At 44.0% G+C, this 12,478-nt stretch overlaps 1 protein-coding gene across 1 annotated transcript in view; it reads right to left on the bottom strand.

Moving 5' to 3' along the window:
* The window catches only part of dlec1 (DLEC1 cilia and flagella associated protein), a 177,153-nt gene that overhangs the window by 26,699 nt on the left and 137,976 nt on the right, over positions 1-12,478 (bottom strand). Inside the window, exons 28-32 of the mRNA XM_060825652.1 lie at positions 11,928-12,079; positions 8,056-8,171; positions 4,454-4,524; positions 712-932; positions 76-213 (exon numbers count right to left, since the gene is read on the bottom strand). Coding sequence (XP_060681635.1) covers positions 76-213; positions 712-932; positions 4,454-4,524; positions 8,056-8,171; positions 11,928-12,079 — 698 coding nt within the window. The remainder of the gene's footprint in view (positions 1-75; positions 214-711; positions 933-4,453; positions 4,525-8,055; positions 8,172-11,927; positions 12,080-12,478) is intronic.

Genomic DNA, 12,478 nt, shown 5'->3' on the forward strand with positions numbered 1-12,478 from the left:
TACTAGTGTTGCCTCGCCATCCTGCACACTGCACCACTCTCTTTGTTGGGCTCTGTGGCATCAGTATCCACTTACCACCTGTCGTGGGGTCACGTAATATGGATAGTCTGCTGCAATGCCCTTGTGGGCTCGTAGAACAACAGAAATTAGAGGGCTTGCTGGCTTTGACTCTTTCTGTTCCTCCTCTGGCACCTCCTCCTCCTCTTCCAGTTCCTAAGAATTAATACAAGTTTAAAAAATGGAAGTTTTTTTGTGAATAGCTCTGAGGAATCTTGAGATTTAAAGCTTCTGCGATATTTCTGTAACTGCAAGAATTGCCATTCAAGTAGAATTTGAAATTTAGCTAGTCTTCAAATCGGACACTAAAGATACAGGCAGTCAGTATAACAGCAATAGGAAAGGCTGATAAACCTAAAAACGAAAAGTCGTGCATTGTCTGTACAAGGGAGCATTTGAGTTTTATGTTGTTACAACTCAACTGGGTTAGCACTGTTAACATTGACTGGGAATAATATTTTGCCATCAAATGTGACCCAAAAGGAATATAAAGTCTCCCTGCATAGGTGGCTTTAGGATCTGGCAAAATAATGCTTCGAGCTAAGTGCCAAACATGATGAGGCAATGATGCCAATAAACCTTAAATCAAGATCATGCATCAAAGTACACAGTCCAGTGGCTGAGTTCCAGATTGTGAATAATTATATCTCTTACACATTCTGTTGTTTGGAGTGCTGAAGAGCTGCTCTCTAGACTGTTAGGAATAGCATCCCAGTCATAGCTGTGTGCACTTTCACTAGGAGCAATGCTAATTCCCATTATCTCAGTACCACTCTCATCCTTCAGTGGGAACTGTTGCCCATAGGAAATAATCAGATCCACCAGCTGCAGGTCATCCTTCACATGGTTGTATGTCTCCCAGTCCAACCGAATATCTAGGATTTTTAATTAAAAGAAGCATTGTTAACCTACAGTCACTTCAGGTCAATTTGGTGTCAGTATGTTGTGTGTAATTTCTTACTGAATAAAGATTATGAAGTTAGATATCAAACTAGCCTGACGCAGGTCCACACTGTGTATTATGCGAGTGGTCAAGTATAGGTTTGTGCACTCAAATACTTATATGTCTACCTGAACTGGTAGGTCAGACAATGAATAAGTGCGTAAAGACACAGAGGGTCATGTTTTATGTCCCTCCAAGTAGAACAGCTCCAGCAGGGGACCCGTACCCCATAACTTCTAGGACCAACCAGGATGGTGTGGAATTGGAACCAAACCACCAGTTCTTGCCAATCACTGGGTCAAAACCCTAAAACACCCTCCCAACCATATTGTGATGGACCCACTCTACATGGACTGCAGCAGTTCAAGAAGGCAGCTTACCACCACTTGCCCAAGGGATGAGCAACAAATATTAGTCTCGCCAATGAAGCCTACATCCCATGAAATAATAGGAAAGAAAATGCCAGATGGATTTAGATATCATAATGTGAGTGTGAAGCACCTTTTTAAAATCATACATTGCACTGGGGAGAGATGTGTAAGAATTGACGGACTGTAGTCCAGTCTCCAAAACATTGCAAGCTGCATCTCACTTAGGTTAAGTCCAGACAAAGAAATTGATAGAACACTGAATTTTATAGAAACAGTAAATAATATAAAAGCTAAAAGGTAATGGTGATACCACATATGAAAAATATCTTGGATTCATATAGTGCTGTTAACATTACAAAATATTCAAAGGCACTTTATCAGGCCGGAATCACACAATGAAGTTTTAGTTTAGATGAATAAAGCTTAGTCAATGAGCAGGCATTAAATGATGTCTGAAAGGAGGCAAGTGAGGTAAAGAGGCAGAGAAGTCAACTATCCCAGCAATTGGGACCTACGTTGGGACCCCTGTGAAAGCACAACCATCACTGATGCAGCAACTAAAACTGAGAATACTCAAGAATTAGAAGTAAAATTAGAAATTTCAGAGAGTTGTTGGGGCTGGAAAAGTTAACAGAGATAGAGCAAAATCAGGTCATGGAAATGTGTGGAAACAAGGATGAGAATTTTAATATCAAGATGTTGTTTGACTGGGAACCAAAGTAGATCAGAGTTGAAAAGTGTGGTGCTGGAAAAGCGCAGCAGGTCAGTCATCATCCGAGGAACAGGAAAATCGACGTTTCGGGCATAAGCCCTTCTTCAGAAATTGCAGAGGGAGGAGGAGAGCTTCTTTAAGGTAGGCATCCTTGCAAGAGGATTCGCAGTAGGTTAGATCAACTCAGAGAAAGTGAGGACTGCAGATGTTGGAGACCAGAGTTGAAAAGTGTAGTGCTGGAAAAGCGCAGCAGGTCAGTCAGCATCCGAGGAGCAGGAAAATCGACGTTTTGGGCATAAGCCCTTCTTCACGATTCCTGATGAAGGGCTTATGCCCGAAACGTCGATTTTCCTGCTCCTCGGATGCTGACTGACCTGCTGCGCTTTTCCAGCACCACACTTTTCAACCAAAGTAGATCAGGTGAGTTCAGGGATTTGGTGCAAGTTTGGGCATAAGCAGCAACAGTTTGGATGATCGCAGTTTATAGTGTACAGAAACAAAAACAGGAATTGCTGGAAAAGCTCAGCAGGTCTGGCTGCATCTGTGGAGAGAAATCAGGGTTAACACTTTAGGTTCAGTGACCCTTCCACAGAAATTGTGGAATGTGCGAGGCCAGTCTGGAGAGTTTTGGAACAGTCAAGCCTAGAGGTAAAAAAGGGTTTCAGCAGCAGATGAGCTAAGATTAGGTGAAGCCGAGACATGTTAAGGGGGTACAGACAATCATAGTGATGGCACAAACATATTGGAAGCTCATTTCAGGGTCTAAGGTGGCGAACAGACTGGTTTAATCTCAGACTGTTACCTGGAGAGTGATGTAGTCAGTTAGTAGGGAATGAGTTCAGAGAGGAGAAAGTGAGGACTGCAGATGCTGGAGATCAGAGCTGAAAATGCGTTGCTGGAAAAGCGCAGCAGGTCAGGCAGCATCCAAGGAGCAGGAGAGTCAACGTTTCAGGCATGAGCCCTTCTTCAGGAAGGGCTTCATGAATGAGTTCAGAGAATCCGGGACAGAAAATAATGGCCTCAGTCTCCAAACGTTTAATTAGAAGAAATTTCTGTTCAATCAATATTGTATGTTGGATAAGCAGTTTGATAATTCAATGACAGCAGAGGAGTTGAAAGTGGTGAGGTAGAGTGGAGCTCGGTGTCATCAGCAGACTTGTACAAACTAACATGTGCCTTTGGACGATGGGGGGAAGCATGAAGAGGAGAAATTGGAGAAGGCCAAGGATAGATTGTTGAAGGAGCAAGAAGAGAAAACAACGTAAGGGATTATTAGATATAAGTGAATGAATAAGAATGAGCTGAAAATGTGTTGCTGGAAAAGCGCAGCAGGTCAGGCAGCATCCAAGGAACAGGAGAATCGACGTTTCGGGCATGAGCCCTTCTTCAGGAATGGAACCAGGAGGGAGCAGTGAAACCCAGCTGGACAACAGTGGAGTGGCGTTGGAGGAGGATGGTGTGTCAGTTGTTTCAAAGGCTTCAAACATATTGAGAAGGATAGTAAAGTGTACCTTCGTTACAACCACATGATGCTAGTTGTGACATATTTCACGACTGTGACAGGGACGGAAATCTAATTGGAGGCGTTCAAACATGCAGCTGCAGGAGGGTTTGAGAGATGACAACATGTTCAAGGATTTGAAAAAAAGGAGAGGTTGAAGGTTGGGCAGCAGTTGGCACAGAAGATTGTAAATCAGATGAATGTCCTTAGTAATTGATAATCACACAACACAAGGTTATAGTCCAACAGGTTTATTTGAAAGTACAAGTTTTTGGAGCATTGCTCCTTCATCAGGTGGCTAGTGGGGCAGGATCATAGGACATAGAATTTATAGTAAAAGATCAAAGTATCATACAACTGATGTGATGTATTGAACAAACCTAGATTTCTCCACATCTTAGTGACTGAAGCAGAGACTCTAGAAATAGGCAAACAGGTGATTGGGAAAAGGGTGGACAAAGAGCACAGGAGACATAGTCGCACTGAGACTATTGCTCACACGCTGGATAGAAGCTTATTGTGGATTGGGTATACAGCCTAGTTTCATGCTGTAATTTCAGCATAATAGCTGAGCTAGCTACACACTATAGCTTCACTAAGACAGCGAGAACATCTGCCCTTGTTAACTCAACCATCTACCGGCTGACCTTGCCAGATAGAAAGCATGTAATGATTTTTAATATCAATTTGATCATGCACAGCTAACTCAATCAACTCCTCACCAATTAAGCCAAGTGTTTGCCCTCACTACTGAATCCAGCAGGAGAGCTAGTTTCAGATTCCCTAGATCAATGACGCTTCCACTGATGTTAAACAAGCTCATGTAAATTTCACTGTGGAGAAAATAAATCACAAGTTGCAAGACCTACCATAGGGACCCGTATTGATGAGACGTAGGGAACGGGAGACAGTGTCACCTCCAGCGATATGGGTACCAAACCTGCAAAACAAAATGTTATGTAAAGCCCCCCTCTGGTTCAGGTATTAGCAGTCAATATGCTAATAAAATGACTACATGCACCAGATCCAGTGTATGAGACAGTCCCGAATTTCCTCACCACAGGTCACTTGCCGTAGGACATTTTGAATAAGCTTAAGTTGCGCTATGATCCAAAAACTGTGATGATTGTGAAACAAGGAACAAGGAAAGTTACCCTAACCCCTCCTTTATATTCCTATCCTCACAAACATCACTTCCATCCATTGATAAAAATCCACATCTAGTTAAACCATCCATGATGTCCCACTCCATAAAGATCAGTTCAACCCACCCGCAGCCTGCCTTCTAACTCACCACCCAATATGGGGCAACTTGCCTGAGCAAAACCTTCCAACAAACACAACTTGGATCAAGGAAAGGGGAAATAACAGCAAGTCACAAACAAGTTTCTTGTGACAAACTCCTTCTGCCTAATGCAGGTTTTGAATTACCATGGTGAGAGTGGTCCTTGCTAAACAGGTTCAGGACAAGCTCATGCCCCTGTGCAGTCAATCTCTGCTGTGTAGAAGCTAGAAAGCTTGTGAGGGGTGGCACGGTGGCTCAGTGGTTAGCACTGCTGCCTCACAGCCCTAGGGTCCCAGGTTCAATCCCAACCTTGGGCAACTATCCGTGTGGAGTTTGCACATTGTCTGCGGGGGTTTCCTCCAGGTGTTCTGGTTTCCTCCCACAGTCCAAAGATGTGCCTGTTTCCACACTGTAGATAATCTAATCTAATTACAGGCCAGTTTAATTTCAGTGGAGCCTCTAGAAATGATTATTTGGGACTACCATTAGTAGTCACAATGAAAAAGGTAGGCTGATTAGGAAGAGTTATAGTAACATAGAAAATAGGAGCAGCAATAGTTCATTTGGCCCTTTGAGCTTGCTCCTTCAATCAATTCAACTCAACTCCCGTTCCCACTTTCTCCCCATACCCTTTAGCCCTAAGGCCTACATCTAACTACTTTTTGAAAACATTCAATATTTTAGCTTCAACTACTTTCTGTGGCAGAGAACCCGAGTAAAAAATGAGGTCTGCAGATGCTGGAGATCACAGCTGCAAATGTGTTGCTGGTCAAAGCACAGCAGGTTAGGCAGCATCTCAGGAATAGAGAATTCGACGTTTCGAGCATAAGCCCTTCATCAGGAATGGCTTCCTGATGAAGGGCTTATGCTCGAAACGTCGAATTCTCTATTCCTGAGATGCTGCCTAACCTGCTGTGCTTTGACCAGCAACACATTTGCAGCTGTGGCAGAAAACCCCACAGGCTCACTACTCTCTGTTTCTGCAACTGGTGTTTCAGTATAAACTTATTACACACTTCCCATGGGAAGACACAAACAATGTTGCACATTACTGAGAACATAGAACATAGAACATTACAGCACAGTACAGGCCCTTCGGTCCTCGATGTTGCACCGAACAGTCATACCAATCTGAAGCCCATCTAACCTACACTATTCCATGTACGCCCAGAAGTGCATCCTCTACAGATAGAAAGCATACTGATCAGTTTAGATTTAGCAAATGAGGAAGTTATTGCTAGTCTTTGGGAATTTGTATCCATTGTATACATTACAGCCTTGAACAGACTGGATTGATCTCTAACTGTTGCCAGGGGCAGGGATGGAGCTGGTAGCAAGGGAACAGTGTGTGGATTGAGGGCTGGTAACAATGGTTTCCCAATATTTAGTTGGAGGACATTTTGGCTAATGCAGTACTGCATGCTGGGTAAGCAGCAGTCAGATAACTTAGCAACAAAACGGAGATGATGTTGCCAAGGGACAGCTGAGAAAGGAGTGGGTGAGTGACTCTCAAGTGATACCAAAAGTATCAGTATGGGAGAGGGAAACAGGCAAGTGCAAGTGATTCTTTGGTTCCATTTTGATGATTCAGAATAGAACTGTGTAAGAGCAGTTCCACCCAGCTGGACCACAGGAGAAAAGAAGGACGACACAGTCAAATGAGTAATTTCAGAGCGACACATGGAATGACACAGTGGCTCAGTGGTTCGCACTGCTGTCTCACAGTGCCAGGGACCTGGGTTTGATGATGAAGGGCTTATGCTCGAAACGTCGAATTCCCTATTCCTGAGATGCTGCCTGACCTGCTGTGCTTTAACCAGCAACACATTTTCACCTGGGTTTGATTCCAGCCTCGGGTGACTGTCTGTGTGGAGTTTGCACATTCTCCCTGTGTCTGTGGGTTTCCTCCGGGTAATCTGGTTTCCTTTCACAGTCCAAAGCTGTGCAGGTCAGGTGAATTGGCCCTGCAAAATTGCCCATAGAGTTCAGGGGTGGATAGGTTAGGTGCATTAGTCAGGGGTAAACATAGGGTAGAGGGAATGGGTCTGGGTGTGTTATTCTTCAGAGGGTCAGTGTGGACTTGTTGGGCTGAAGAGCCTGTTTCTGCACTGTAGGGATACTATCCTAAGAGGATGTCATATGATTCATTTGCTTATTTTACCATCCACTAGATGCAATGTGAGCTGAATGTTTACATAGATGTTTTTGTCAGGTAAAAGACAGAAACTGGCCATTCAGCCCACAGTCAGCCCATGTTAGGGTATACTCTCTGTTAGTAAGTTATTCTGATCACATTTACCCTCCCTGTGCTTATGGCCCCTCAACATCTTTACATTCATCCACCTATTCAAGTAAATCTTGAACACTGTCATAGTTTATAATTAAATTTCCTACAGTGTTGAAACAGGCCCTTCGGCCCAACCAGTCCACACTGACCCTCCAAAAAGTAACCCACCCAGACCCATTTTCTCTCTGACTAATGGACCCAGCACTATGGGCAATTTAGCATGGCCAATTCACCTAACCTGCACATCTTTGGACTGTGGAAGGAAACCACAGCACCCGGAGGAAACACACACAGACACAGGGAAAATGTGCAGACTCCACACAGATAGTCACCCGAGGCATGGAATTGAACCTTGGACCCTGGTGCTGTGCGACAGCAATACTAGCCACTAAGCCACCATGCCACTCACTACGTGTCTCACTCTGGAAGGGAAACACAAAGTCTCACAGCTTGTGAGGGCAGAGGTTTCTCACACTTTCTGCTGGAGATCCCTTACATTTAATAGTGTAGGGTCTGGGGGGTGGGTCTCTGCCAATAATACAGCAAAATCTGTCTCTACTACTGTCTGACCTTTCTGAAAAATAAGTTGGAAAGGAAAAGGCTGGGGACTCTTGAAAAGATTCACAGAGAGGATTGCCCAGGCAGATCCATTGTTTCTGCCTGCTCCTGCCCCAAAGAACTTATTTCTTCCTACCTTCACTCTTTTTCTCCCCCCTTGGTCAACCCCTTCCCACTTACATCTTCTAATGCTTTATGTCAGTTTTAGAATTTCCAGTTGGCACAGCAATTGCTCCACCTCCTCTTCCTTTAAGAGCAAGCTAAAGGAGTGTCACCATTGGAAAACCCATTGTCCCAATATGATGGAGGTAGTAAAATCATAGACTCAACAATCCTTGTACCTGACTACCGGGCCTTGCATCTGGTTGTCCTTCTGAGGTCCTAAAACCTTGAAGTACAGTGGAATGCCTTTAACAGACAGTTGCATGGGCACATAGGTAGGCTCCAGATCTCCAACCTAATGGAATAATGGATATCATTGGTATATTACACATACACATTGGATATAAATGCAAAATATTCAGTAAAACACATTGCATCTCTGTGGTCTCATGAATAAAGGAGCGAGACCGAAATATTCATAATAAAATATATATGGAAAATAGATAATATCAGTGCTGACATTCCAGTGCAGTACTGAAGGAGCACTGAACTGTCAGAGATGTTATCTTTCCAATGAGACTCAATCTACCTGCTTGAGTATATGTAAAAGGTCTCATTGAGGCTATTTTAAGGGGAGCTGAGGAATTACCCCCAGCGTCTTTGCCAATATGTATCCCTCTGACAACATCAGAAAAACAAATTATGTGGTCATTAAAACAGCAACTACAGTTTTAATTGAGCATAAAGCACTCCATAAAGAGATGACTGCGAGTGAATACGTCAGAGTGTCTTTTGCTTCCTTATTCAATGGCCATAAAGGAACATGCTCGGTTTTAATCTTGATTCCCCGCACAGACAAATAGCTTCAGCATGCAGTGAGTAGGGGAAGGCAACCAGTTGCTGGGGACCTGCAACTCAGCCTGGAGCTTTGAGAGCGAAGGAAAATAAATTGGAAAGAAAAAGGCTGGAGAGTCTTGAAAAGGTCCACAGAGAGGATTGCCCAGACAGACCCATTGTTTCTGCCTGTTCCTGCCCCGCAGAACTTATTTCTGCCGACCTCGACTCTCTTTTCTCCCGCCACACGCCCCTTGGCCAATCCTTTTCCACTTACATCTGCGATTCTTCTGATGCTTTATGTTAGTTTTAGATTTTCCAGTTTGCAATTCCAGTCACCTCCTCTTTACTATGGACGTGCAACCCCTTTACAGGTCCATCCTTCATCATGGTGGTCTCAGGGATCTATGCTACTTCCTGGAAAATAAAAGCCTGAACCGGCCCCATCCACCATTACCCTCCTCCACCTGGCTGAGCTTATCCTCACTCTGAACAACTTCTCCTTTAACTCCTCCCACTTTCTTCAGATCAAAGGTGGGGCCATGGGTACCTGCATGTGCCCCAGTTATGCCTGTCTCTCTCTATGGGCTATGTGGACCACTCTTTGTTTCAGTCCTACTCTGAGCCCCACACATAACTCTTTCTCCAGTAAATTGATTACATCATTAGTGCTGCCTCCCTCTTTTGTCTGGAATTGGATAAGTTTATCAATTTTGCTTCCTTTTTCCACTCCACTTTCACCTTCACCTGGTCCACATCCTTTCCCCTCCTTGACATCTCTGTTTCCATTTCTGGGGCTAGACTGACAACCACTATCTACTACAAACCTACTGACTCTCACAGTTACCTTGACTACATCGTCACACCCAGTTTCCTATAAAGGCTCCATTCCATTCTCTCCATTTCTGTCCCCATTGCACGTGTTCCGATGATGCCAGATTTACAAGATGGTCTCTGACATGTCCATCCTCTTCCTCAACTACGATTCCCCAAAATGGTAGTTGACAGAACCCTCAGGTGTGTCCAATCCATCTCCCGCACTTTGGCCCTCACCTCTTCTCTTCCTTCCCACAACAGCAATAGGGTCCCCCTGGTCCTCATGTATTCACCCCACCAGCATCCACACCCAAAGGATCATTAGCTGCCACTTCCGCCCACACCCAGCGAGATATTACCACAAGATCCACATTCCCCTCCCCTCCCTTGTCAGCTTTCCATAGGGGCCATTCCCTCCAGGACATCCTGATCCACTCTCACCTTCATTCCCAAAATGTCCCCACAACCCCATGGCACCTTCTCATGCAATGGCTAAAGGTGTAACACTTGCCCATTTACCTCCTCCCTCCTTATTATCCATGGCCCCAGACAAACCTTCAAGGTGAAGCAGCGATTTACCTGCACTTCACTTAATCTAGTCTACTACATTAGCTGCTCACTATGTGGCCTCCTTGACGTTAGGGAGATAAAACGCTTTGGGGTGAATGCTTTGTGGAACACCTATGTTTTGTCCATAAAAATGACCCGAGCTTCCAGTTGCCTGTCACTTCAACACTGTGTTCTGTGGCCAATATCTGTGTCTCAGGCTTGCTGTAGTACTGCAAAAAAATCTCAGTGCAAGCTGGAAGAACAGCATCTCATTTTCAATTTGGGGATCCTGCAGGCTTCAGGTCTCAATATCAAGTTCAATAATTTAGGGTCCGAGCACCTTCTCACATGTCCTTACCCTGACCCTCACACCATGCCTTGTCATCACACGGACTGCTACCACAAACAAGACATTGTCACCCAGTAATCAGCAACTACTGATGCCCCAGGGCTGACCTTTATCTATTTCTTTGTCTGTTGTTCTCTCTTTCTCTCTCTGAGCTTCACCTCCACCTATCATTTACTCCTCCTCCTCTTCCCCCACATTTTCAGCATAAATGCCAACCTTTCGCTTGCTACAATCAGTTCTGAAGAAGAGTCACTGGACTCTAAATGTTAGCTCTGCTTTCTCTCCACAGATGCTGCCAGACCTTCTGAGTTTTCCCAGCAATTTGTTTTTGTTTCTGATTTCCACCATCCGCAGTTATTTAGTTTTGTTATTGCCTCCTTTCTTGAAAAGTTCCCTCTTTCTTAAACGGATTATGATTCTTATTAAAGTGACATTCTCCAGTTGGTAACCCACATGTATCCTGCTGGCTGCGAGGGATACTAGGGTTATACTCAATGTTTGCATCTGTAAGACACCTCCATGAATATCACCATATTCTGGTCCATACAAACATGAATGACAAACAACACTTTCCATCAGGGAAGATTAAACAGGAGGGGTCTCTTTGCCTTTGACAAGTGAAGGGTGAGGGGTGAGCTGTTAAAGATCAATACAGAAGGTGGTTCCTCTTTTGCTGGATTCCAAGACTGCAACTGGAATTGATGTTTCTATCATAATCCACTTAAGAAAGAGGGATCTTTTCGAGAAAACTAAATAACTGCAGATGCTGGAAATCAGAAACAAAAACAGAAATTGCTGGGAAAACTCAGCAGGTCTGGCAGCATCTGCGGAGACAAAGCAGAGTTAACATTTAGGGTCCAGTGACCCTTCTTCAAAACTGATGGCGGTGACAGGGTCAAGTGTGAGCCGGTGTGGTACCCGGCATCGGTGGCATCTGCATTGGTGAAGTCCAGTGAGGACTCATAGTGGCGAGGGGGAGGTTAGATGATGCTGAAGAGTGGAGACTTTTATTCCAAAGTCCTGAAGGGACTCCTGCCTGGCCACCAGGCCCATGGCAGAGCACTTAATAAAACAGACTGTAAAGTTGAACACTTTGTCTTTATTTCTTTATTCTTCTGCCTTTATATTCGAGATGTTTTGATTTATTTTTCTGTGTTTTAAGATGGCGCTGGAAAATGGCAACACCATACAACACTTTTTCACTGTTATTTCACACAATAAATAAATCAAATCAAATCAAATAAATAAATCAAAAGAAATCATAAACAGGGTTTGTCAATATAAAATAGTCACGAATAAACCTTAAAAGGAATTCAGGAGAAATTCCTGTACTCAGAGCACAGGGTAAAATGTGGAAAACATGATCGCAAAGAGTGATTGAGGTGAAATGCATTGAAGTACTTTAATAAGAGGTTTGATAGGTACATGGGGGAGAAAGGAATAGAAGGATATGCTGAAAAGGCTCATGTGCAGTGTAAACATAAATCTTGATAGGCTGGGTCAGATGGGTTGTTTCTGTGGTGTAGGTTCTATCTAGAGGACAATGAAACAAAAAATACAAACTCTGCAAATCAAATAATCGCTGTAGTCTCCCCACATGTTGGCAAAGGCTGTGATTTCAATGGTCAGCTGTTGGTATGGCTGCAGGGTCCCTGTCTTCGGTTGGACAACAAACGCTGCCCCTTTCCTGTGACAGAGCAGTACGTCCTCAAATTCTGTTGGGGGGAACAGAGGAGGAGAAGGAAAAGTGAAAAGATCTGAAAGATGTGTGGCAAATGTATCTAAATGGTTGAGCATCAGTCCAGTACTTGAACACATAATCTGCACTGGCATTCTCAGTATGGAGCTGAGGGAGCGCACACCATTGGAGGTGCCACCCTTCAGTTAAGACTTTAAACTGAGGTTCCATGATGCTGCAATCAAGTGGATGTAGACAATTCCATTATGCTATTTTGAGCAAGTGCGGGGTTGAAAGATCTCATCTACAAGATGGCATTTTCAACAGTATGGAACTCCTTCTGTATCACATTGAAGGGACAGCCGAAGGTTTTGTGCTCTAGACTATGGTGTGGCATTTGACCCACAATCTACATGAACCAGCAGCAAGCTGGGAG

This window comes from Hemiscyllium ocellatum, chromosome 5, assembly GCF_020745735.1.
Source record: "Hemiscyllium ocellatum isolate sHemOce1 chromosome 5, sHemOce1.pat.X.cur, whole genome shotgun sequence".
Lineage (NCBI taxonomy): Eukaryota > Metazoa > Chordata > Chondrichthyes > Orectolobiformes > Hemiscylliidae > Hemiscyllium > Hemiscyllium ocellatum.